General features: G+C 39.9%; 1 protein-coding gene and 1 long non-coding RNA gene across 6 annotated transcripts in view; one reads left to right on the top strand and one right to left on the bottom strand.

Annotated features, from left to right (window-relative positions):
- Window positions 1–1,330: 1,330 nt before the first annotated feature.
- On the bottom strand, window positions 1,331–9,152 carry LOC128642989 (uncharacterized). The gene is made up of 2 exons (XR_008399748.1): window positions 9,074–9,152; window positions 1,331–2,237 (listed from the first exon to the last, which is right to left on the bottom strand). It is a non-coding gene; the product is annotated as an uncharacterized LOC128642989 (long non-coding RNA).
- Window positions 9,102–27,222, top strand: part of NTMT1 (N-terminal Xaa-Pro-Lys N-methyltransferase 1) — a 19,942-nt gene continuing 1,821 nt past the window's right edge. Inside the window, exons 1-3 of one of the 5 annotated variants that reach the window (XM_053695903.1) lie at window positions 9,102–9,235; window positions 14,667–14,838; window positions 22,349–22,601. In XM_053695903.1, coding sequence (XP_053551878.1) covers window positions 14,677–14,838; window positions 22,349–22,601 — 415 coding nt within the window. In that variant the 5' untranslated portion in view covers window positions 9,102–9,235; window positions 14,667–14,676. The other 4 variants (XM_053695905.1, XM_053695906.1, XM_053695904.1 and 1 more) reach the window with 4 other exon arrangements.

Genomic DNA, 27,222 nt, shown 5'->3' with positions numbered 1-27,222 from the left:
TATCATATAAACTTATGTGCATATCATATAGACTTATGTACATATATAGAGATGTGCATATCATATAGACTTATGTACATATCATATAAACTTATGTGCATATCATATAGACTTATGTGGATATCATATAGACTTATGTGCATATCATATAGACATATGCATATCTTATAGACCTATGTACATATCATATAGGAGAGAGATATGGTATATGTGTATGTATACGTGACAGGTACCTCACTCATCATGACTAACCAGGGGACAGGCTACTCTCTAATTGTCACCTGTAGCTGCTTAGTGAAGATAAAACTCACTTTATTGTAGAGAAAATACTAAAATATAATGTACTAGACATAGTATAGTTCCCGGCTCACCCACAAAGCACATAGTACAGGTCTGTATACATACCAGGAACAGGATCATGGCTAATTTATATGGTATCCCTTCCCTGGATGTGGGGAGACTAGATAGCCCCCTTGTGCACTGTCTCACTACTGGTTAGTTATGGGAGCATGCAGTGTGATACCTGCGGGTGTGACTGTTGTATTCTGCTGTCATGGTTGCATATAATGAACAAAACCCTTCTGGCAAGGAAATTCAGTTTGCAGTAAACAGCTTTAATACTGTAGGTGTCCTTAGGTTAAATAAGCAGGTGCTTAAAGGCATCTTTATTCAGTAGACTACTGCCTGAATGTATATCTGCAGTCACTCACCTACAGGTGGCTAGACTGTACTGTCTTCCATCTGCATCTCATAGATTTTTAACTTTGAATGAAATTTAAAGGGACATAAAATATCAGGAATGAAGTAGTCTCATGTGTTAGAGTAATTTATTATTGCATTGTTGGCTGCAAATTGGTTAAACACATAGTTAAAGTAAGCTCCAGAGCAGCAATGCATTACTAGCAGCTAGCTGAACACATCAGATGAGACAATGACAAGATTCATACGTGTGTAGCCACAAATCACCAGCTAGCTCCCAGTAGTGCATTGCTGACTACTTATGTATCCTTTTCAAAAAGGATAACAAGAGAATGAAGTAAATGTGATAATATAAGTAAAAATGCCTGCCCTATCTAATCCAGGAAAGTTTAATTGTGTCTTGTCCCTTTAACTTCTTACCTGTTTGCTGATTAGATACATACATCTATATGTAAAGTAGTACATACATAAGCACCATACAAAACTGACAACTTTATTGATAATACAAAGAGAACACACATAACCATACAAATACAAAACTGACAACTTTATTGATAATAAAAAGAGAACATACATAACCATACAAATACAAAACTGACAACTGATAATAAAAAGAGATCACACATAATCATACAAATACAAAACTGACAACTTTATTGATAATACAAAGAGAACACAATCATAGATACAAAACTGACAACTTTATTGATAATACAAAGAGAACAGAACTGTTACATATCAGCACAGGAACAGCTAATATAGAGCACAGGCTTTGGTTTGCTGTTCTGATACATAAATAAGTTATGTTTTCTGCATTGAAAACAAAGTTATTTAAAATGTATTACAATAAAAGTGTTTTATTTGTGTGTTTATGTCTACCAATAACGCTGTGTGAGTTTTCCTTATCAGCCAGTGAGCAAACTGCCCTTAAGGACGAGTTCTGTACGTCCTGTAAATCAGCTTTAACTCAACCTTTGTATGCAGACAAATAAGCTGGTCTTGTAAAAGGACACTGTTTGTAGTTTCATTCAATGTCACTTTAAACTGTTTGCTTTAATTATAAGAAGCTTAATCCACAGGTTACCAAACCTGTTCTTCGTGCCCCATAAAAAAAATTCCAGGCCCGGTCTGATTTCCCAGTCCAGCCCATAAGACCCAAACTCAAAAACCCTCAGACTTAAACTCAGGACTCTGTAGGGTTTCCACCTGGGAATGACCCAGACATTCCGTTTTGTGTGTCCGGGTTTGAAGCAGAGTCAGGACCACCAGACATGCAAATGTCCGGGTTTGGACTGAGAATGTGGCGCAATGATGCCCTAGTACTGTTGTTCAGAACTTCAGAAGTCCTCTGAGTCGGCCTCAGTTCCCCAGAAACACCGAAGATGGGCACAGAGGTAAAATAATCCAAAAAGTTTATTCAGCAGTCACCAAACATGGGTAAAAACAAGGAGGAAAGCCACAGGCCGGTGACGTCACACAATCTCAGCCTCTAGAAGCACAACGTCTGCGCAACTGCAGTCATAGGGAAGGCGGTGCAGCTGGAAAGAATTGGAATCCGGGAACAGATATCAGTCAATGAGAGATTGCAAGGGAGTCATAATAGATACGTAGCACTAGTGACCAAGACAAGGAAATACACACAAACCTCACACTGATAACTGACTAACAAGAGAAGTCTGGTACAGTTAGTATTGTGCTGCAGGACATGTGTAAATGCAAGGAAGGTAACCTTTATACTACTCTTCAGGATTACGTACAAGTGTAAAGAGAAGAAAAACAAAGAATTAGTTTATTGCATCACATCCTGTTTATGTCATACAATATATCTTACCTGTAACAGTAAAATACAGTCGTACACCGCTCATACACATAATGATTTCAATACTATTTTCTTTATTGTACAGGAAATCATTGCATGAATAAAAACAAAGGCTCAGTGTCTGGATCTTCACGTGAATGCCATTACTTTGGTCACAATGATTAGTTCCCCACAAGTCTTTGCAATTACATGTCCCCTTTAGGGAAATTAACTGATTGTAGCATCTTCTATGCACTCTAGTCTGCACTGCTATGTATTGTTTTTTAGTGTGACAAAATGTAATGAAGACTGAGCTGGTTTATTACTATCTGTGATAGTGTAAAGCACTAGCGGCACTACTATAAACGCACACAGTAATGCAGCTGACAGACATTCCAGTATACCGCAGCAAACCAGCCGCTCACCTATACACTACTATGACATTAATAATGATCATTCTCTGCTGGGACATTACAGTCTGCAGAAAACCACATGATGGCACAAAATGAGAGCTACTCAAATGAATATATACAGATATATATATATATATATATATATACACATATATATACATTACATGAATATTGTTTTTTCCATGGAAACGAGCTTCACTTAGCAGTAAATCATATGTATCTTCTAGTGATGAGAGCTTATGCGTACAAAACAGCCACCCAGAATCGTTTTTCTTTCTATTGCGCTTACCCTAATAGGAGATTGCTGTTTTAACACATAACAGAAGCAACAAGCCTGAGATATTGCATGTCTAATTTGCATATCTTACCCAGAATCCATATATGTGTAGCCACCAATATGAAGCTAGCTCCAAATACTGCATTGTTCCTCTGGAGACTACCCACATATGCATTTCTAAACAAAGGATACCATAAGAACAAAGCACAGACGATAATAGAAATAAACTGGAAAGTTGATTAAAATTGTATATTCTAGCTAATGTCTGACATACTGTCCCTTTGTCTTCAGTATACAGTGCTGTCACACGTCTGATTTACTGTCCCTTTATCATCAGTATACAGTGCTGTCACATGTCTGATAAACTGTCCCTTTATCATCAGTATACAGTGTTGCTACATATCTAATTTACTGTCCCCTAATCTTAAGTATACAGTGCTGTCACATGTTTTATAAACTGTCCCTTTATCTTCAGTATACAGTGGTGTCACATGTCTGATTTACTGTCCCTTTATCATCAGTATACAGTGCTGTCACATGTCTGATAAACTGTCCCTTTATCATCAGTATACAGTGCTGTTTCATTTCTAATTTACTGTCCCTTAATCTTCAGTATACGGTGCTGTCACATGTCTGATAAACTGTCCCTTTATCATCAGTATACAGCGCTGTCACATGTCTGATAAACTGTCCTTTTATCATCAGTATACAGTGCTGCTATCACGTCTGATTTACTATCCCTTTATCTTCAGTATACAGTGCTGTCACATGTCTGATATACTGTCTCTTTATCTTCAGTATACAGTGCTGTCACATGTTCCTTTATCTTTAGTATACAGTGCTGTCACATGTCTGATTTACTGTCTCTTTATCTTTAGTATACAGTGCTGTCACATGTTCCTTTATCTTTAGTATACAGTGCTGTCACATGTTCCTTTATCTTTAGTATACAGTGCTGTCACATGTCTGATTTACTGTCTCTTTATCTTTAGTATACAGTGCTGTCACATGTCTGATTTACTGCCCCTTTATCTTCAGTATACAGTGCTGTCACATGCCTGATACACTGTCCCTTTATCATCAGTATACAGTGCTGTCACACGTCTGATATACTGTCCCTTTATCTTCAGTATACAGTGCTGTCACATGCCTGATACACTGTCCCTTTATCATCAGTATACAGTGCTGTCACATGCCTGATACACTGTCCCTTTATCATCAGTATACAGTGCTGTCACACGTCTGATTTACTGCCCCTTTATCTTCAGTATACAGTGGTGTCACATGTCTGATTTACTGTCCCTTTATCTTCAGTATACAGTGCTGTCACATGCCTGATACACTGTCCCTTTATCATCAGTATACAGTGCTGTCACATGCCTGATACACTGTCCCTTTATCATCAGTATACAGTGCTGTCACATGCCTGATACACTGTCCCTTTATCTTCAGTATACAGTGGTGTCACATGTCTGATTTACTGTCCCTTTATCTTCAGTATACAGTGCTGTCACATGCCTGATACACTGTCCCTTTATCATCAGTATACAGTGCTGTCACATGCCTGATACACTGTCCCTTTATCATCAGTATACAGTGCTGTCACATGTCCCTTTATCATCAGTATACAGTGCTGTCACATGTCCCTTTATCATCAGTATACAATGCTGTCACATGTCCCTTTATCTTCAGTATACAGTGCTGTCACATGTCCCTTTATCTTCAGTATACAGCGCTGTCACATGTCCTTTTATCTTCAGTATACAGTGCTGTCACATGTCCCTTTATCTTCAGTATACAGTGCTGTCACATGTCCATTTATCTTCAGTATACAGTGCTGTCACATGTTCCTTTATCATCAGTATACAGTGCTGTCACATGTCCCTTTATCATCAGTATACAGTGCTGTCACATGTCCCTTTATCATCAGTATACAGTGCTGTCACATGTCTCTTTATCATCAGTATACAGTGCTATCACACGTCCCTTTATCTTCAGTATACAGCGCTGTCACATGTCCTTTTATCTTCAGTATACAGTGCTGTCACATGTCCTTTTATCTTCAGTATACAGTGCTGTCACATGTTCCTTTATCTTCAGTATATAGTGCTGTCACATGTCCTTTTATCTTCAGTATACAGTGCTGTCACATGTCTCTTTATCATCAGTATACAGTGCTGTCACATGTCTCTTTATCATCAGTATACAGTGCTGTCACATGTTCCTTTATCTTCAGTATACAGTGCTGTCACATGTCCCTTTATCGTCAGTATACAGTGCTGTCACATGTCCCTTTATCATCAGTATACAGTGCTGTCACATGTCTCTTTATCTTCAGTATACAGTGCTGTCACATGTCCCTTTATCATCAGTATACAGTGCTGTCACATGTCCCTTTATCTTCAGTATACAGTGCTGTCACACGTCCCTTTATCATCAGTATACAGTGCTGTCACACGTCCCTTTATCATCAGTATACAGTGCTGTCACATGTCCCTTTATCATCAGTATACAGTGCTGTCACATGTCCCTTTATCTTCAGTATACAGTGCTGTCACACGTCCCTTTATCATCAGTATACAGTGCTGTCACATGTCCTTTTATCTTCAGTATACATTGCTGTCACATGTCTCTTTATCTTCAGTATACAGTGCTGTCACATGTCCCTTTATCATCAGTATACAGTGCTGTCACATGTCCCTTTATCTTCAGTATACAGTGCTATCACATGTCCTTTTATCATCAGTATACAGTGCTGTCACATGTCCCTTTATCTTCAGTATACAGTGCTGTCACATGTCCTTTTATCATCAGTATACAGTGCTGTCACATGTCCATTTATCTTCAGTATACAGTGCTGTCACATGTCCCTTTATCATCAGTATACAGTGCTGTCACATGTCCCTTTATCTTCAGTATACAGTGCTGTCACACTTTCCTTTTATCTTCAGTATACAGTGCTATCACACGTCCCTTTATCTTCAGTATACAGTGCTGTCACATGTCCCTTTATCTTCAGTATACAGTGCTGTCACATGTCCCTTTATCATCAGTATACAGTGCTATCACATGTCCCTTTATCTTCAGTATAGTGCTGTCACATGTCCCTTTATCTTCAGTATACAGTGCTGTCACATGTCTCTTTATCATCAGTATACAGTGCTGTCACATGTTCCTTTTATCATCAGTATACAGTGCTGTCACATGTCCCTTTATCTTCAGTATACAGTGCTGTCACATGTCACACGTTCCTTTTATCTTCAGTATACAGTGCTATCACACGTCCCTTTATCTTCAGTATACAGTGCTGTCACATGTCCCTTTATCTTCAGTATACAGTGCTGTCACATGTCCCTTTATCTTCAGTATATAGTGCTGTCACATGTCACACGTTCCTTTTATCTTCAGTATACAGTGCTATCACACGTCCCTTTATCTTCAGTATACAGTGCTGTCACATGTCCCTTTATCTTCAGTATACAGTGCTGTCACATGTCCCTTTATCTTCAGTATACAGTGCTGTCACATGTCCCTTTATCATCAGTATACAGTGCTATCACATGTCCCTTTATCTTCAGTATACAGTGCTGTCACATGTCCCTTTATCTTCAGTATACAGTGCTGTCACATGTCTCTTTATCATCAGTATACAGTGCTGTCACATGTTCCTTTTATCATCAGTATACAGTGCTGTCACATGTCCCTTTATCTTCAGTATACAGTGCTGTCACATGTCCTTTTATCATCAGTATACAGTGCTGTCACATGTCCCTTTATCTTCAGTATACAATGCTATCACATGTCCCTTTATCATCAGTATACAGTGCTGTCACATGTCCTTTTATCTTCAGTATACAGTGCTGTCACATGTCTCTTTATCATCAGTATACAGTGCTGTCACATGTCCCTTTATCTTCAGTATACAGTGCTGTCACATGTCTCTTTATCATCAGTATACAGTGCTGTCACATGTCCTTTTATCTTCAGTATACAGTGCTGTCACATGTCCCTTTATCTTCAGTATACAGTGCTGTCACATGTCCCTTTATCTTCAGTATACAGCGCTGTCACATGTCCCTTTATCTTCAGTATACAGTGCTGTCACATGTCCCTTTATCATCAGTATACAGCGCTGTCACATGTCCCTTTATCTTCAGTATACAGTGCTGTCACATGTCCCTTTATCTTCAGTATACAGTGCTGTCACACGTCCCTTTATCATCAGTATACAGTGCTGTCACATGTCCTTTTATCTTCAGTATACAGTGCTGTCACATGTCTCTTTATCTTCAGTATACAGTGCTGTCACACATCCCTTTATCTTCAGTATATAGTGCTGTCACATGTTCCTTTATCTTCAGTATACAGTGCTGTCACATGTCCCTTTATCATCAGTATACAGTGCTGTCACATGTCCCTTTATCCTCAGTATACAGTGCTGTCACATGTCCCTTTATCTTCAGTATACAGTGCTGTCACATGTTCCTTTATCATCAGTATACAGTGCTGTCACATGTTCCTTTATCTTCAGTATACAGTGCTGTCACATGTTCCTTTATCTTCAGTATACAGTGCTGTCACATGTCCCTTTATCTTCAGTATACAGTGCTGTCACATGTTCCTTTATCATCAGTATACAGTGCTGTCACATGTCCCTTTATCTTCAGTATACAGCGCTGTCACATGTCTCTATCTTCAGTATACAGTGCTGTCACATGTCCCTTTATCTTCAGTATACAGTGCTGTCACATGTCCCTTTATAATCAGTATACAGCGCTGTCACATGTCCCTTTATCATCAGTATACAGTGCTGTCACATGTCCCTTTATCTTCAGTATACAGTGCTGTCACATGTTCCTTTATCATCAGTATACAGTGCTGTCACATGTTCCTTTATCTTCAGTATACAGTGCTGTCACATGTTCCTTTATCTTCAGTATACAGTGCTGTCACATGTCCCTTTATCATCAGTATACAGTGCTGTCACATGTCCCTTTATCATCAGTATACAGTGCTGTCACATGTCCCTTTATCTTCAGTATACAGTGCTGTCACATGTCCCTTTATCATCAGTATACAGTGCTGTCACATGTCCCTTTATCTTCAGTATACAGTGCTGTCACATGTTCCTTTATCTTCAGTATACAGTGCTGTCACATGTCCCTTTATCATCAGTATACAGTGCTGTCACATGTCCCTTTATCTTCAGTATACAGTGCTGTCACATGTCCTTTTATCTTCAGTATACAGTGCTGGCACATGTTCCTTTATCATCAGTATACAGTGCTGTCACATGTCCCTTTATCATCAGTATACAGTGCTGGCACATGTTCCTTTATCATCAGTATACAGCGCTGTCACATGTCCCTTTATCATCAGTATACAGTGCTGTCACATGTCCCTTTATCATCAGTATACAGTGCTGTCACATGTCCCTTTATCATCAGTATACAGTGCTGTCACATGTCCCTTTATCATCAGTATACAGCGCTGTCACGTCCCTTTATCTTCAGTATACAGTGCTGTCACGTCCCCTTAGCTTCAGTATATAGTGCTGTCACATGTCCCCTTATCATCGGCAGTCCCTCTTTTGAATTTTGAAATGTTGGGAGGTATGTCCCCTTATCATCAGTATACAGAGCTACTGCTGTCATGTCTGATACAGCAGTACAGGGGGTGACAATAAACTTTCTAGTCATACACAGCTGTCACTGACCAGAGAGCTTATTACCTAATACCTACAATAAACAACTGTTATTATCTAATAATATAAAGGTAAACAACCCTCATGAGCCGCTCACACCGTGTTCTACTAAACATAAATAGTGTGTATGCACTATGCACAGGTTCCGCGCCTGCCTGCTGTGTCCCTATACACACTCTCACCAGCACGGCTCCGCCGCTTCCGGTAGCGCTTTACACCACGTGCACGAAGGTCATGTGACTGATGGACGACGGACGTCACACCTCCTGTAGCCGGATGTGAACTAGCCGGTAGCTACGGGTGACACGCGCGCACTGTGTGTGACTGAGCCCGGAGCCCCGTGAGTATGTCCGTCTATACTGTGTAATTTTGTACTGGACTGTCATCTCCTGTATTGTGTACTGTCACCCTCTGTGCTGTATAATATACTGTCACCCCGTGTGCTGTGTAATGTCACCCTCTGTGCTGTATAATATACTGTCACCCCGTGTGCTGTGTAATGTCACCCTCTGTGCTGTATAATATACAGTCACCCCGTGTGCTGTGTAATGTCACCTCCTGTGCTGTGTAATATACAGTCACCCCGTGTGCTGTGTAATATACAGTCACCCCGTGTGCTGTGTAATGTCACCTCCTGTGCTGTGTAATATACTGTCACCCCGTGTGCTGTGTAATATACAGTCACCCCGTGTGCTGTGTAATATACTGTCACCCCGTGTGCTGTGTAATATACTGTCACCCCGTGTGCTGTGTAATATACTGTCACCCCGTGTGCTGTGTAATATACTGTCACCCGTGTGCTGTGTAATATACAGTCACCCCGTGTGCTGTGTAATATACAGTCACCCCGTGTGCTGTGTAATATACAGTCACCCCGTGTGCTGTGTAATATACAGTCACCCCGTGTGCTGTGTAATATACAGTCACCCCGTGTGCTGTGTAATATACAGTCACCCCGTGTGCTGTGTAATATACTGTCACCCCGTGTGCTGTGTAATATACTGTCACCCCGTGTGCTGTGTACTGTCACCTCCTGTGCTGTGTAATATACAGTCACCCCGTGTGCTGTGTAATATACTGTCACCCCGTGTGCTGTGTAATGTCACCTCCTGTGCTGTGTAATATACTGTCACCCCGTGTGCTGTGTAATGTCACCTCCTGTGCTGTGTAATATACTGTCACCCCGTGTGCTGTGTAATATACAGTCACCCCGTGTGCTGTGTAATATACTGTCACCCCGTGTGCTGTGTAATATACTGTCACCCCGTGTGCTGTGTAATGTCACCTCCTGTGCTGTGTAATATACAGTCACCCCGTGTGCTGTGTAATGTCACCTCCTGTGCTGTGTAATATACAGTCACCCCGTGTGCTGTGTAATATACTGTCACCCCGTGTGCTGTGTAATGTCACCCTCTGTGCTGTATAATATACTGTCACCCCGTGTGCTGTGTAATGTCACCCTCTGTGCTGTGTAATATACTGTCACCCCGTGTGCTGTGTAATATACAGTCACCCCGTGTGCTGTGTAATGTCACCTCCTGTGCTGTGTAATATACAGTCACCCCGTGTGCTGTGTAATATACTGTCACCCCGTGTGCTGTGTAATGTCACCCTCTGTGCTGTATAATATACTGTCACCCCGTGTGCTGTGTAATGTCACCCTCTGTGCTGTGTAATATACTGTCACCCCGTGTGCTGTGTAATATACAGTCACCCCGTGTGCTGTGTAATATACTGTCACCCCGTGTGCTGTGTAATGTCACCTCCTGTGCTGTGTAATATACAGTCACCCCGTGTGCTGTGTAATGTCACCCTCTGTGCTGTATAATATACTGTCACCCCGTGTGCTGTGTAATGTCACCTCCTGTGCTGTGTAATATACAGTCACCCCGTGTGCTGTGTAATATACTGTCACCCCGTGTGCTGTGTAATGTCACCCTCTGTGCTGTATAATATACTGTCACCCCGTGTGCTGTGTAATGTCACCCTCTGTGCTGTGTAATATACTGTCACCCCGTGTGCTGTGTAATATACAGTCACCCCGTGTGCTGTGTAATATACAGTCACCCCGTGTGCTGTGTAATATACTGTCACCCCGTGTGCTGTGTAATGTCACCTCCTGTGCTGTGTAATATACAGTCACCCCGTGTGCTGTGTAATGTCACCCTCTGTGCTGTATAATATACTGTCACCCCGTGTGCTGTGTAATGTCACCCTCTGTGCTGTATAATATACTGTCACCCCGTGTGCTGTGTAATGTCACCTCCTGTGCTGTGTAATATACAGTCACCCCGTGTGCTGTGTAATATACTGTCACCCCGTGTGCTGTGTAATGTCACCTCCTGTGCTGTGTAATATACAGTCACCCCGTGTGCTGTGTAATATACTGTCACCCCGTGTGCTGTGTAATGTCACCCTCTGTGCTGTATAATATACTGTCACCCCGTGTGCTGTGTAATGTCACCCTCTGTGCTGTGTAATATACTGTCACCCCGTGTGCTGTGTAATATACTGTCACCCCGTGTGCTGTGTAATATACTGTCACCCCGTGTGCTGTGTAATATACTGTCACCCCGTGTGCTGTGTAATATACAGTCACCCCGTGTGCTGTGTAATGTCACCCTCTGTGCTGTATAATATACTGTCACCCCGTGTGCTGTGTAATGTCACCCTCTGTGCTGTATAATATACTGTCACCCCGTGTGCTGTGTAATATACTGTCACCCCGTGTGCTGTGTAATGTCACCTCCTGTGCTGTGTAATATACAGTCACCCCGTGTGCTGTGTAATATACTGTCACCCCGTGTGCTGTGTAATATACTGTCACCCCGTGTGCTGTGTAATATACTGTCACCCCGTGTGCTGTGTAATGTCACCTCCTGTGCTGTGTAATATACTGTCACCCCGTGTGCTGTGTAATATACTGTCACCCCGTGTGCTGTGTAATGTCACCTCCTGTGCTGTGTAATATACAGTCACCCTGTGTGCTGTGTAATATACTGTCACCCCGTGTGCTGTGTAATATACTGTCACCCCGTGTGCTGTGTAATGTCACCTCCTGTGCTGTGTAATATAATGTCACCTCCTGTGCTGTGTAATATACTGTCACCCCGTGTGCTGTGTAATATACTGTCACCCCGTGTGCTGTGTAATGTCACCCTCTGTGCTGTATAATATACTGTCACCCCGTGTGCTGTGTAATATACAGTCACCCCGTGTGCTGTGTAATATACTGTCACCCCGTGTGCTGTGTAATGTCACCTCCTGTGCTGTGTAATATACTGTCACCCCGTGTGCTGTGTAATATACTGTCACCCCGTGTGCTGTGTAATGTCACCTCCTGTGCTGTGTAATATACTGTCACCCCGTGTGCTGTGTAATATACTGTCACCCCGTGTGCTGTGTAATATACTGTCACCCCGTGTGCTGTGTAATATACTGTCACCCCGTGTGCTGTGTAATGTCACCTCCTGTGCTGTGTAATATACTGTCACCCCGTGTGCTGTGTAATATACTGTCACCCCGTGTGCTGTGTAATATACTGTCACCCCGTGTGCTGTGTAATATACTGTCACCCCGTGTGCTGTGTAATGTCACCTCCTGTGCTGTGTAATATACTGTCACCCCGTGTGCTGTGTAATGTCACCCCCTGTATTGTGTACTGTCACCCTCTGTGCTGTGTAATATACTGTCACCCCCTGTGCTGTGTAATGTCACCCCTGTGCTGTGTAATGTCACCTCCTGTAATGTCCGTGTGCTGTGTAATGTCACCCCCTGTGCTGTGTAATGTCACCCTGCATTGCCCCTGAGTAGTCAGCATAACACCCTCACAAGTTGTTTGCCAGACAGGATTTCTATAGATCAGTGCAGTATGGAATAAATAAGAAATGATCTGATAAGCCCTGCGTGTTGTATTTATTCAGTAGTAACAGCTTAATATCAGGATCATTTTACCAACTCTGCAGCAGTCTTTTCCCTGTGCCATATTATCAGACTGGCACCTGCCCTATATTTCCGTACAACTAGATGAAATACCTCTTATGTTTATCCCTGTGCCATATCCGACTGGCACCTGCCCTATATTTCCGTACAACTAGATGAAATACCTCTTATGTTTATCCCTGTGCCATATCCGACTGGCACCTGCCCTATATTTCCGTACAACTAGATGAAATACCTCGTATGTTTATCCCTGTGCCATATTATCCGACTGGCACCTGCCCTATATTTCCGTACAACTAGATGAAATACCTCTTTATGTTTTGCCCTGTGCCATATTATCCGACTGGTACCTGCCCTATATTTCTGTACAACTAGATGAAATACCACGTATGTTTATTCCTGTGCCATATTATCAGACTGGCACCTGCACTATATTTCCGTACAACTAGATGAAATACCTCTTATGTTTATCCCTGTGCTATATTATCCGACTGGCACCTGTCCTATATTTCTGTACAACTAGATGAAATACCTTGTATGTTTATCCCTGTGCCATATTATCCGACTGGCACCTGCCCTATATTTCTGTACAACTAGATGAAATACCTTGTATGTTTATTCCTGTGCCATATTATCAGACTGGCACCTGCCCTATATTTCTGTACAACTAGATGAAATACCTCTTATGTTTATTCCTGTGCCATATTATCAGACTGGCACCTGTCCTGTATTTCTGTACAACTAGATGAATTACCTTGTATGTTTATCCCTGTGCCATATTATCAGACTGGCACCTGTCCTGTATTTCTGTACAACTAGATGAATTACCTTGTATGTTTATCCCTGTGTCATATTATCAGACTGGCACCTGCACTATATTTCCGTACAACTAGATGAAATAGCTCTTTATATTTATCCCTGTGCCATATTATCAGACTGGCACCTGCACTATATTTCCGTACAACTAGATGAAATGCCACTGATATTTGCCCTTGTGCCAAGAGAAACACATAATGTCACTGTACGGCACTTGTATCTTTTTTTTTTAAGTACAGAAATTCCTTCCCCTCTTACACTTGCTGAATGCTTCTAATACTGGAAGGATTACAGGGAAGGTATGTGTGAATTCTGCAGTGTAAGCGAGGCGCTATATATATATATATATATATATATATATATATATATATATATATATATATATATATATATATATATATATATATATATATATATATATAGCAAGCACTGCTCTCCTGAAACAAAGACCGGTCGTCTGAAAGTAACTCGCGCAAGCACTTTGTCATATGTGATAAAGCTTAATCGCTGCACAGGAATATCCCTGTCTGCACGGACTGACTTGGTACGCTGCCTTTTATGTCCGTTAAAAGTAAAAATAGCAGTGATGTAGAAAGAGCTGTGTCCTGGTAAAGCTGTCACTGTTAATTCCCTGCATTGCTGATGTAGAGCAGGGAAATCAAATCCACTGGGAAGCACTCCGGGACACATTCTTCCTAGACAGAGGTCAGAGAGCAGCACTCTATGCGTTTATATGGTTAACACTCCTAATACAACATAACACATTTTTATTAGTGTAACTGGCCAGTCTACGAACGCCTACAAAGAAGTAAAACACGAGCCCTGGGTATATCCTAGCTGAGCGCAAGATTGGAATCAGAAATAAATATGACCTATTTATTCAGCTTCTAGTAAGATGAGATATTTCTGGGGCAAATGCAGTATATGACTTGTAGTTACATCTTCTAATAAAATATTTTTGTATCGAGGGCAGTTTATTTTTGTAACTATCGGTTTCTCTTACGCACATCACTACAGGTCTAGCATCATGTCCGCCGAAATAGTCGAAGACGAAGCCCAGTTTTACTGCAAGGCAAAGAAATACTGGAAAAATGTTCCTGCCACAGTGGATGGGATGCTGGGCGGATACGGACATATATCTACTATTGATCTAAACGGCTCCAAGAAATTTCTACAAAGGTTCCTAAAGGTGAGTAAACACGAATCAGCTGTGTGTAATTGTGTTCAATAGTGTCTGTATAAAGCTGTGTGTGATTGTGTTCAATAGTGTCTGTATAAAGCAGTGTGTAATTGTGTTCAATAGTGTCTGTATAAAGCAGTGTGTGATTGTGTTCAATAGTGTCTGTATAAAGCTGTGTGTGATTGTGTTCAATAGTGTCTGTATAAAGCTGTGTGTGATTGTGTTCAGTGTCTGTATAAAGCTGTGTGTGATTGTTTATAGTGTCTGTATAAAGCTGTGTGTGATTGTTTATAGTGTCTGTATAAAGCTGTGTGTGATTGTTTATAGTGTCTGTATAAAGCTGTGTGTGATTGTGTTCAATAGTGTCTGTATAAAGCTGTGTGTGATTGTGTTCAATAGTGTCTGTATAAAGCTGTGTGTGATTGTGTTCAATAGTGTCTGTATAAAGCTGTGTGTGATTGTGTTCAATAGTGTCTGTATAAAGCTGTGTGTGATTGTGTTCAATAGTGTCTGTATAAAGCTGTGTGTGATTGTGTTCAATAGTGTCTGTATAAAGCTGTGTGTGATTGTGTTCAATAGTGTCTGTATAAAGCTGTGTGTGATTGTGTTCAATAGTGTCTGTATAAAGCTGTGTGTGATTGTGTTTATAGTGTCTGTATAAAGCTGTGTGTGATTGTGTTCAATAGTGTCTGTATAAAGCTGTGTGTGATTGTGTTCAATAGTGTCTGTATAAAGCTGTGTGTGATTGTGTTCAATAGTGTCTGTATAAAGCTGTGTGTGATTGTGTTCAATAGTGTCTGTATAAAGCTGTGTGTGATTGTGTTCAATAGTGTCTGTATAAAGCTGTGTGTGATTGTGTTCAATAGTGTCTGTATAAAGCTGTGTGTGATTGTGTTCAGTGTCTGTATAAAGCTGTGTGTGATTGTGTTCAGTGTCTGTATAAAGCTGTGTGTGATTGTGTTCAATAGTGTCTGTATAAAGCTGTGTGTGATTGTGTTCAATAGTGTCTGTATAAAGCTGTGTGTGATTGTGTTCAATAGTGTCTGTATAAAGCTGTGTGTGATTGTGTTCAATAGTGTCTGTATAAAGCTGTGTGTGATTGTGTTCAATAGTGTCTGTATAAAGCTGTGTGTGATTGTGTTCAATAGTGTCTGTATAAAGCTGTGTGTGATTGTGTTCAATAGTGTCTGTATAAAGCTGTGTGTGATTGTGTTCAATAGTGTCTGTATAAAGCTGTGTGTGATTGTGTTCAATAGTGTCTGTATAAAGCTGTGTGTGATTGTGTTCAATAGTGTCTGTATAAAGCTGTGTGTGATTGTGTTCAATAGTGTCTGTATAAAGCTGTGTGTGATTGTGTTTATAGTGTCTGTATACAGCTGTGTGTGTGTATAAAGCAGTGTGTGTGTTTGTGATCAGTGTCTGTATAAAGCTGTGTGTGATTGTGTTTATAGTGTCTGTATACAGCTGTGTGTGATTGTGTTTATAGTGTCTGTATAAAGCTGTGTGTGATTGTGAGATCAGTGTTTGTATAAAGCTGTGTGATTGTGTTTATAGTGTCTGTAGAAAGCTGTGTGTGATTGTGTTTATAGTGTCTGTATAAAGCTGTGTGTGATTGTCTTCAGTGTCTGTATAAAGCTGTGTGTGTTTGTGATTGGTGTCTGTATAAAGCTGTGTGTGATTGTGATCAGTGTCTATATAAAGTTGTGTGTGATTGTGTTTATAGTGTCTGTATAAAGCTGTGTGTGATTGTGTTTATAGTGTCTGTATAAAGATGTGTGTGTTTGTGATCAGTACCTGTATACATCTGTGTGTGATTGTGTTTATAGTGTCTGTATAAAGCTGTGAGTGATTGTGGTTAGTGTCTATATAAAGCTGTGTGTGATTGTGTTTATAGTGTCTGTATAAAGCTGTGTGTGATTGTGTTTATAGTGTCTGTATAAAGCTGTGTGTGATTGTGTTCAGTGTCTGTATAAAGCTGTGTGTGATTGTGTTCAGTGTCTTTATAAAGCTGTGTGTGATTGTGTTCAGTGTCTGTATAAAGCTGTGTGTGATTGTGTTTATAGTGTCTGTATAAAGCTGTGTGTGATTGTGAGATCAGTGTCTGTATAAAGCTGTGTGTGATTGATTTCAGTGTCTGTATAAAGCTGAGTGTGATTTTGTTCAGTGTCTGTATAAAGCTGTGTGTGATTGTGTTCAGTGTCTGTATAAAGGAGTGTGTGATTGTGTTTTATAGTGTCTGTATAAAGCTATGTGTGATTGTGTTAAGTGTCTGTATAAAGCTGTGTGTGATTGTGTTTATAGTGTCTTTATACATCTGTGTGTGATTGTGTTCAGTGTCTGTATAAAGCTGTGTGTGATTGTGTTTATATTGTCTGTATAAAGCTGTGTGTGATTGTGTTTATATTGTCTGTATAAAGCTGTGTGTGATTGTGTTCAGTGTCTGTATAAAGCGGAGTGTGATTGTGTTCAGTGTCTGTATAAAGCTGTGTGTGATTGTGAGATCAGTGTCTGTATAAAGCTGTGTGTGATTGTGAGATCAGTGTCTGTATAAAGCTGTGTGTGATTGTGTTTATAGTGTCTGTATAAAGCTGTGTGTGATTGTGTTCAGTGCCTGTATAAAGCTGTGTGTGATTGTGTTCAGTGTCTGTATAAAGCTGTGTGTGTTTATAGTGTCTGTATAAAGCTGTGTGTGTTTATAGTGTCTGTATAAAGCTGTGTGTGTTTGTGATCAGTGTCTGTATAAAGCTGTGTGTGTTTGTGATCAGTGTCTGTATAAAGCTGTATGTGTTTGTGATCAGTGTCTGTATAAAGCTGTATGTGTTTGTGATCAGTGTCTGTATAAAGCTGTGTGTGTTTGTGATCAGTGTCTGTATAAAGCTGTGTGTGATTGTGTTCAGTGTCTGTATAAAGCAGTGTGTGATTGTGTTTATAGTGTCTGTATAAAGCTATGTGTGATTGTGTTCAGTGTCTGTATAAAGCTGAGTGTGTTTGTGATCAGTGTCTGTATAAAGCTGTGTGTGATTGTGTTCAGTGTCTGTATAAAGCAGTGTGTGATTGTGTTTATAGTGTCTGTATAAAGCTATGTGTGATTGTGTTCAGTGTCTGTATAAAGCTGTGTGTGATTGTGTTTATAGTGTCTTTATACAGCTGTATGTGATTGTGTTCAGTGTCTGTATAAAGCTGTGTGTGATTGTGTTTATAGTGTCTTTATACAGCTGTGTGTGATTGTGTTCAGTGTCTGTATAAAGCTGTGTGTGATTGTGTTCAGTGCCTGTATAAAGCTGTGTGTGATTGTGGTCAGTGTCTGTATAAAGCTGTGTGTGATTGTGTTCAATAGTGTCTATATAAAGCTGTGTGTGATTGTGTTTATAGTGTCTGTATAAAGCTGTGTGTGATTGTGTTTATAGTGTCTGTATACAGCTGTGTGTGTGTATAAAGCAGTGTGTGTGTTTGTGATCAGTGTCTGTATACAGCTGTGTGTGATTGTGTTTATAGTGTCTGTATACAGCTGTGTGTGATTGTGTTTATAGTGTCTGTATAAAGCTGTGTGTGATTGTGAGATCAGTGTTTGTATAAAGCTGTGTGATTGTGTTTATAGTGTCTGTAGAAAGCTGTGTGTGATTGTGTTTATAGTGTCTGTATAAAGCTGTGTGTGATTGTCTTCAGTGTCTGTATAAAGCTGTGTGTGTTTGTGATTGGTGTCTGTATAAAGCTGTGTGTGATTGTGATTGTGTTTATAGTGTCTGTATAAAGCTGTGTGTGATTGTGTTTATAGTGTCTGTATAAAGATGTGTGTGTTTGTGATCAGTACCTGTATACATCTGTGTGTGATTGTGGTTAGTGTCTATATAAAGCTGTGTGTGATTGTGTTTATAGTGTCTGTATAAAGCTGTGTGTGATTGTGTTTATAGTGTCTGTATAAAGCTGTGTGTGATTGTGTTCAGTGTCTGTATAAAGCTGTGTGTGATTGTGTTCAGTGTCTTTATAAAGCTGTGTGTGATTGTGTTCAGTGTCTGTATAAAGCTGTGTGTGATTGTGTTTATAGTGTCTGTATAAAGCTGTGTGTGATTGTGAGATCAGTGTCTGTATAAAGCTGTGTGTGATTGTGTTCAGTGTCTGTATAAAGCTGAGTGTGATTTTGTTCAGTGTCTGTATAAAGCTGTGTGTGATTGTGTTCAGTGTCTGTATAAAGGAGTGTGTGATTGTGTTTATAGTGTCTGTATAAAGCTATGTGTGATTGTGTTAAGTGTCTGTATAAAGCTGTGTGTGATTGTGTTTATAGTGTCTGTATAAAGCTGTGTGTGATTTGTGTTTATATTGTCTGTATAAAGCTGTGTGTGATTGTGTTCAGTGTCTGTATAAAGCTGTGTGTGATTGTGAGATCAGTGTCTGTATAAAGCTGTGTGTGATTGTGTTCAGTGTCTGTATAAAGCTGTGTGTGATTGTGTTTATAGTGTCTGTATAAAGCTGTGTGTGATTGTGTTCAGTGCCTGTATAAAGCTGTGTGTGATTGTGTTCAGTGTCTGTATAAAGCTGTGTGTGTTTATAGTGTCTGTATAAAGCTGTGTGTGTTTGTGATCAGTGTCTGTATAAAGCTGTATGTGTTTGTGATCAGTGTCTGTATAAAGCTGTGTGTGATTGTGTTCAGTGTCTGTATAAAGCAGTGTGTGATTGTGTTTATAGTGTCTGTATAAAGCTATGTGTGATTGTGTTCAGTGTCTGTATAAAGCTGTGTGTGATTGTGTTTATAGTGTCTTTATACAGCTGTGTGTGATTGTGTTCAGTGTCTGTATAAAGCTGTGTGTGATTGTGTTCAGTGCCTGTATAAAGCTGTGTGTGATTGTGTTTATAGTGTCTATAAAGCTGTGTGTGATTGTGTTCAGTGTCTGTATAAAGCTGTGAGTGATTGTGTTCAGTGCCTGTATAAAGCTGTGTGTGATTGTGTTTATAGTGTCTGTATAAAGCTGAGTGTGATTGTGTTCAGTGTCTGTATAAAGCTGAGTGTGATTGTGTTCAGTGTCTGTATAAAGCTGTGTGTGATTGTGTTCAATAGTGTCTGTATAAAGCTGTGTGTGTTTATAGTGTCTGTATAAAGCTGTGTGTGTTTATAGTGTCTGTATAAAGCTGTGTGTGTTTATAGTGTCTGTATAAAGCTGTGTGTGTTTATAGTGTCTGTATAAAGCTGTGTGTGTTTATAGTGTCTGTATAAAGCTGTGTGTGTTTGTGATCAGTGTCTGTATAAAGCTGTGTGTGTTTGTGATCAGTGTCTGTATAAAGCTGTGTGTGTTTGTGATCAGTGTCTGTATAAAGCTGTGTGTGATTGTGTTCAGTGTCTGTATAAAGCTATGTGTGATTGTGTTTATAGTGTCTGTATAAAGCTGTGTGTGATTGTGTTTATAGTGTCTGTATAAAGCTGTGTGTGTTTATAGTGTCTGTATAAAGCTGTGTGTGTTTGTGATCAGTGTTTGTGATCAGTGTCTGTATAAAGCTGTGTGTGTTTGTGATCAGTGTCTGTATAAAGCTGTGTGTGATTGTGTTCAGTGTCTGTATAAAGCTGTGTGTGATTGTGTTCAGTGTCTGTATAAAGCTGTGTGTGATTGTGTTCAGTGTCTGTATAAAGCTGTGTGTGTTTGTGATCAGTGTCTGTATAAAGCTGTGTGTGTTTGTGATCAGTGTCTGTATAAAGCTGTGTGTGTTTGTGATCAGTGTCTGTATAAAGCTGTGTGTGTTTGTGATCAGTGTCTGTATAAAGCTGTGTGTGATTGTGTTCAGTGTCTGTATAAAGCTGTGTGTGATTGTGTTCAGTGTCTGTATAAAGCTGTGTGTCTTTATGATCAGTGTCTGTATAAAGCTGTGTGTGTTTGTGAGATCAGTGTCTGTATAAAGCTGTGTGTGTTTGTGAGATCAGTGTCTGTATAAAGCTGTGTGTGTTTGTGAGATCAGTGTCTGTATAAAGCTGTGTGTGTTTGTGAGATCAGTGTCTGTATAAAGCTGTGTGTGTTTGTGAGATCAGTGTCTGTATAAAGCTGTGTGTGTTTGTGAGATCAGTGTCTGTATAAAGCTGTGTGTGTTTGTGAGATCAGTGTCTGTATAAAGCTGTGTGTGTTTGTGAGATCAGTGTCTGTATAAAGCTGTGTGTGTTTGTGAGATCAGTGTCTGTATAAAGCTGTGTGTGTTTGTGAGATCAGTGTCTGTATAAAGCTGTGTGTGTTTGTGAGATCAGTGTCTGTATAAAGCTGTGTGTGTTTGTGAGATCAGTGTCTGTATAAAGCTGTGTGTGTTTGTGAGATCAGTGTCTGTATAAAGCTGTGTGTGTTTGTGAGATCAGTGTCTGTATAAAGCTGTGTGTGTTTGTGAGATCAGTGTCTGTATAAAGCTGTGTGTGTTTGTGAGATCAGTGTCTGTATAAAGCTGTGTGTGTTTGTGAGATCAGTGTCTGTATAAAGCTGTGTGTGTTTGTGAGATCAGTGTCTGTATAAAGCTGTGTGTGTTTGTGAGATCAGTGTCTGTATAAAGCTGTGTGTGTTTGTGAGATCAGTGTCTGTATAAAGCTGTGTGTGATTGTGTTTATAGTGTCTGTATAAAGCTGTGTGTGATTGTGTTTATAGTGTCTGTATAAAGCTGTGTGTGATTGTGTTTATAGTGTCTGTATAAAGCTGTGTGTGATTGTGTTTATAGTGTCTGTATAAAGCTGTGTGTGATTGTGATCAGTGTCTGTATAAAGCTGTGTGTGATTGTGATCAGTGTCTGTATAAAGCTGTGTGTGATTGTGATCAGTGTCTGTATAAAGCTGTGTGTTTTTTTTATTATGTTTTGCTTATTAAACAAGATATTGTGCTGCCATCTAGTACTTTTGCAAATGGTTAATTTTCTTGCAAAACTGCTGCCATATAGTGCCCCAGACACGTGCACACTCTTGAGCTTAAAGTGATGGTAAATCCTAGCGTTGTGAAACGCTAGGATTTACCAGTGGCACAAATAAAGTTCCTTTATTTGTCTGAAGCGTTTGCCGCACTGAGCTCCTCAGGCAGCCCACGGCAGAATACTATATTGCTGTGACGTTTCCACCTCTTAGCAAATAACTGTGCGGGCCAGCTGGCACCAAGCCAAAGTTTGTCAAAAAGCTTCTAGCGCAGTTAACGCTCAAGAAGGAGCGTTAAATAATGCTCCACTTGTAATCTGGCCCTTTATGAGGAATTTCATTTTGAGTTTGTGTGTGGAAATGTTAGAAGTCATGTGATGCAGCTGAGTTAGTTGCGACTATGATACTGCTATTAACAGCACGTGTCTTATGCTAATTGTATTCACTAATGTTATGGGGCACATAAGACTTTACTATATTCCAGTATTTACAGCTGGGAATGAACTGTCACATTTTGGAACTCCCCTGATCCTGTGTTGATTTGTTTTGATTATTTAGGCAAATCATTTTTACCAAATCACTTTTTGGGCAATGAGCCCCTTTAATACCTTGTAAGTTCAGTTCTGTTAATGGTTTTCTTGCATAAATCTCACCTAGGATGGGCCACACCGGATTGGTACCGCTAACGCCTTAGACTGTGGTGCCGGCATTGGCAGGATAACCAAGCGGCTGTTGTTACCGCTCTTTAAAACGGTGGACATGGTAGATGTGACTGATGACTTTCTGAACAAGGCAAAGAACTACCTGGGAGAAGACGGGAAAAGAATAGGGAACTTTTATTGCTGCGGCCTGCAGGATTTTAGCCCAGAGCCAAACCGCTATGATCTTATCTGGATCCAGTGGGTCATAGGTAAGGATAAAGGGCATTAGCTGAACACTGCCCTGCTCTATATGTCCCAGCATGTGTAACTGATCACTGACCTGCTCTGAATGTCCCAGCTTGTGTAACTTACTGATCACTGACCTGCTCTGTATGCCCAGCATGTGTAACTGATCACTGACCTGCTCTGTATGCCCAGCATGTGTAACTGATCACTGACCTGCTCTATATGTCCCAGCTTGTTTAACTTACTGATCACTGACCTGCTCTATATGTCCCAGCATGTGTAACTGATCACTGACCTGCTCTATATGTCCCAGCTTGTGTAACTTACTGATCACTGACCTGCTCTATATGCCCATAATGTGTAACTGATCACTGACCTGCTCTATATGCCCAGCGTGTGTAACTAACCTGCTCTATATGTCCATCAGTTCTCATTACACAGACAATAAACTAACAATATCTAGCATGCATTGTAGATAGAAGTGTTTGCAGAAAAAAAGTTAAAGGGACCCTAAACAGCTTATAATTTAAAAGTTTTTTTCTGCAGTATTGCAATAAACTAACATACTGGGCGAGTATGAAAATGTTTGGAAAGCATTAACACCTTGTTTGCAGCAGTGTTTTTTTAATAGCAAGCTCCAGCCACTACCTGTCTTATCAGGAGGAGCCGCTTTGGACTTCTTACTAGAATAGACGTAAGGTTAAGCATAGTCCTATAACTTACATTGTGCTGAAGCCAGTTAGGAACAGATATGTTGGTGGGGTTAGGATTGTCGTGTGCTCTTTAAGTTCTCGTAACCGGAAAACCCACAATTTTAAGACTTAAAGGAAAAGTAGGAAGAATAAATAATGTAAGTATACTGCAAAACTACACATAATTACAGTTGTTTTATTGTTAATAGGAGCTGTAATACTGGTCTTTAAAGGAACAGTCTACTTGAAACGTGTTATTGTTTAAAAAGATAGATAATCCCTTTTATTACCAATTCCCCAGTTTTGCATAACCAACACGGTTATATAAATACACTTTTTACCTCTGTGATTACCTTGTATCTAAGCCTCTGCAAACTGCCCCCTTATTTCAGTTCTTTTGTCAGACTTGCATTTTAGCCAATTAGTGCTGACTCATTGTGCTCACTCACCGTGGAGTTATTTATGTTATCTATATGGCAAACATGAACTAGCGCTGTAGTGCACAGGAGTGACCACAATGCTATCTGTATTGCACACATGAACAAAAATGTCAGTGTCCTTTACTTCCTGTCCCATTCCCTTAAGGAGGAGGAGGCGTCCTCAACAGGAAGGCAAAGGTATAGGGCTAGATTAAGAGTGGCGCGCTAACTGTAGCTGGAGCACAATGGAATTTAATGCTCATCGGTATAGCGCAAATTCAGAGCTTTGGTTAACTGTAACGCGAGACAAAAAAGTTACACAAAACATATCAAAAATACATTGTACAGTTACACTCCTAATAACACTGTCTGATAAATATTATTTTTAAAAAATGCATAAAAAGTTATAAGGGCTCATATGAGGTCTCCGGTGTTATAAACAAAAGGACTACAAAGGGCTTTAGCATAGAGATACATACAGTGCCCTCCACTAATATTGGCACCCATGCTAAATATGAGCAAAGAAGGCTGGGAAAATTTGTCTTTATTGTTTAACCTTTTTATCTTTTGTGGAAAAAAAAAAATACACAAAAATACTCTGCTCTCATGGATATCAAACAATTGCAAACACAACACAGGTTAATCCAAAAAAAATAATAAAAAAAAAAAATATTTGTTAAATATGTGTGGCACAATTATTGGCACCCTTTTAGTCAATACTTTGTGCTACCTCCCTTTACCAATTTAACAGCTCTGTCTTCTCCTATAATGCCTGATGAGGTTGGAGAATACATGGCAACGAATCTGAGACCATTCCTCCATACAGAATCTCTCCAGATCCTTCAAATTTCCAGGTCGACACTGGTGGACACTTCTCTTCAGTTCACTCCACAGGTTTTCTATTGGGTTCAAGTCAGGGGACAGGAATGGCCATGGCAGGACCCTAATTTTGTGGTCAATAAACCATTTTTGTGTTGATTTTGATGTATGTTTTGGATCATTGTCCTGCTGGAAGATCGAACCACGACCCATTTTAAACTTTCTGGCAGAGGCAGTCAGGTGTTTATCAAATATCAACAGATATTAAATGGGGTCCATGATGCCATGTATCCTAACAAAATGTCCAAGTCCTCTGGCAGAAAAACAGCCCAAAAGAGCCATCATCATGTTTAAATGTGGGCATGAAGTACTTTTTCATATGGCTACCTCTCTGTGCGCCAAACCCACCTCTGGTGTTTATTGCCAAAAAGCCCTATTTTGGTTTCATCTGACCATAGAACCCGAACCCATTTGAAATTCCAGTAGTGTGTGGCAAACTGAAGACACTTGAGTTTGTTTTTGGATGAGAGTAGAGGCTTTTTCTTGAAACCCTTCAAATCGACTTGTAATGATGTAGGTGACGTCAAATTGTAGTTTTTGGAGACTTTCTGACCCCAAGACGCAACTAACTTCTGCTATTCTCCAGCTGTGATCCTTGGAGATATTTTGGCCACTGGAACCATCCTCTTCACAGTGCACTGAGACAATATAGACATGTCCTCTTCCAGGTTGATTCATGACATAACCAGTTAACTGGAGCTTCTCAATATTGCCCTGATGGTGGACATAGGCATTTTCAATCCTTTTGCTATTTTCTTATAGCCACTTCCCATTATGTGAAGCTCAACAACCTTTTGCCGCACATCACAGCTATATTGCTTGGTCTTACCCATTACGATGAATGACTAAGGGAATTTGGCCTATGAGTTACCTCATATTTATGCCCCTGTGAAACAGGAAGTCATGATTGAACAATTTCCTGTTCCTGGTCACCCAGGTGTACTAAAAATGTAAAATATCAATGGCAATATACTTTAAATATATTTTTCTCATATGAATTCATAGGGGTCCCAATAATTGTGCCATACATATTTAACAAAGATGTATTTATTTATTTTTGGATAAACCTGTGTTGTGTATACAATTGTTTGATATCCATGAGAGCAGAGTATTTTTTTCTTTAACAAAAGATCAAAAGGTTGAACAATAACATATTTATGCAATATTCATTTTTCAAAGGTTTTAACTATGTATTTACTGAAAATATTTCACATTCCAATGTTCTGCACATAACAGAGTATGTTCAGAATAAGTTTTAATAAATACATATTCCTTTATATACTGTATACCTATATAATTGTGTGTGTGTGTGTGTATATATATGTGTATATATATATATATGTATATATATGTGTGTATACTTTATATATATGATTGTACCAAGAAAATATGTATTTATGAATAAAAAGAACATATTTTGCCATGTTAAGAAAATTGGAATGTGAAATATAATATCATGTCAGGTTTGCGCACTTGAGAAAATTAGATCAGATTTGCTTGTGAGTAAGGGTGTTAGTTTTTTTTTTCCCAGTTTTCTCGCTCCATTGAAGTCTATGGGGGAATACATTAACACGGTCTTGATACTCCAAGTACAGCTTTTTGCACACGTCGGGTGAGCGAAACCGTTTTACTTTCAACTTGTAGTACGCATGCTACCTGAAGCACAAAGAATAGCTGGATTAACGCAAAGCTACCACTCCACAACAAAGACTATGGGCTAAATTACAAGTGAAGCGTTGCTAGGAGATACCATAAAATAGCCTGTTTTTTGCCTTTGATCAATATAGGACTTTTGCTGCAAAAATCATGTGACCTAAACCTTTTTGCAATGTTTGCTTCCTTGTTTAGCTGTGGGCAGGGCTACACTGAGAATTTCTATGTGTTCATTTGGCAAGAAAACAAGTGGTTTACCTTTTTAACACAATCTATGTCTCCTTTATTTTTAAGTAATAATAATTGTTGTTACTAAAAAGTACTGTTTTATATCCCTTTTAAGTAAATTACTGGTACCATAACCCTTTGAGTGCTAAGCACTTTCCCACCTGGGTGCTAAGGTGATTGAAGGTTTTTTTTAATTTTTATTTTTTTAACATTTTTTTTAACCATTGGAAAAGGTTAGGCGATTACCTTTCCAATGGTGGGTCTTGGGGGTCTGTAGCTGCTTAGATGCCTGAGATACAGGCGTCTAAGCAGCATGCCCCCTTTCCCTATACTTTGTATTGTCAATTGTTAATAAAGTTGTGCGGTGACGTCATCACGTCATTGCGCGTGACGTCGCCGCGCAAAACGTGAAGCCCCGGCGATGCCTGTCCCTATGCAGGCCCGATTGCCGGGGTAGGAGCGGGTGGGAGCCCCCAGATCTCACTCAATGTGGGAGAGTGCTAGCGACGGTTCTGAGCCGTCGTTGGCACCAGAGTGGGAAACTCTGCGACGGCTCGGAGCCGTCGTTAGCACTCAAGGGGTTAAAGGGACACTAAACCCAAATGTTTTCTTTCATGATTCAGATGGAGCCGCAACTTTAAGCAACTTTCTAATTTACTCCTATTATCAATTTTTCTTTGTTCTCTTGCTATCTTTATTTTAAAGCAGGAATTTAAAGCTTAGGAGCCAGCCAATTTTAGGTTCAGCACCATGGATAGCGCTTGCTTATTAGT

Source organism: Bombina bombina, chromosome 12 (assembly GCF_027579735.1).
Source record: "Bombina bombina isolate aBomBom1 chromosome 12, aBomBom1.pri, whole genome shotgun sequence".
NCBI lineage: Eukaryota > Metazoa > Chordata > Amphibia > Anura > Bombinatoridae > Bombina > Bombina bombina.
The sequence above is the reverse complement of the archived record's forward strand: the minus strand, read 5'-3'. Positions and strand labels throughout refer to the sequence as shown.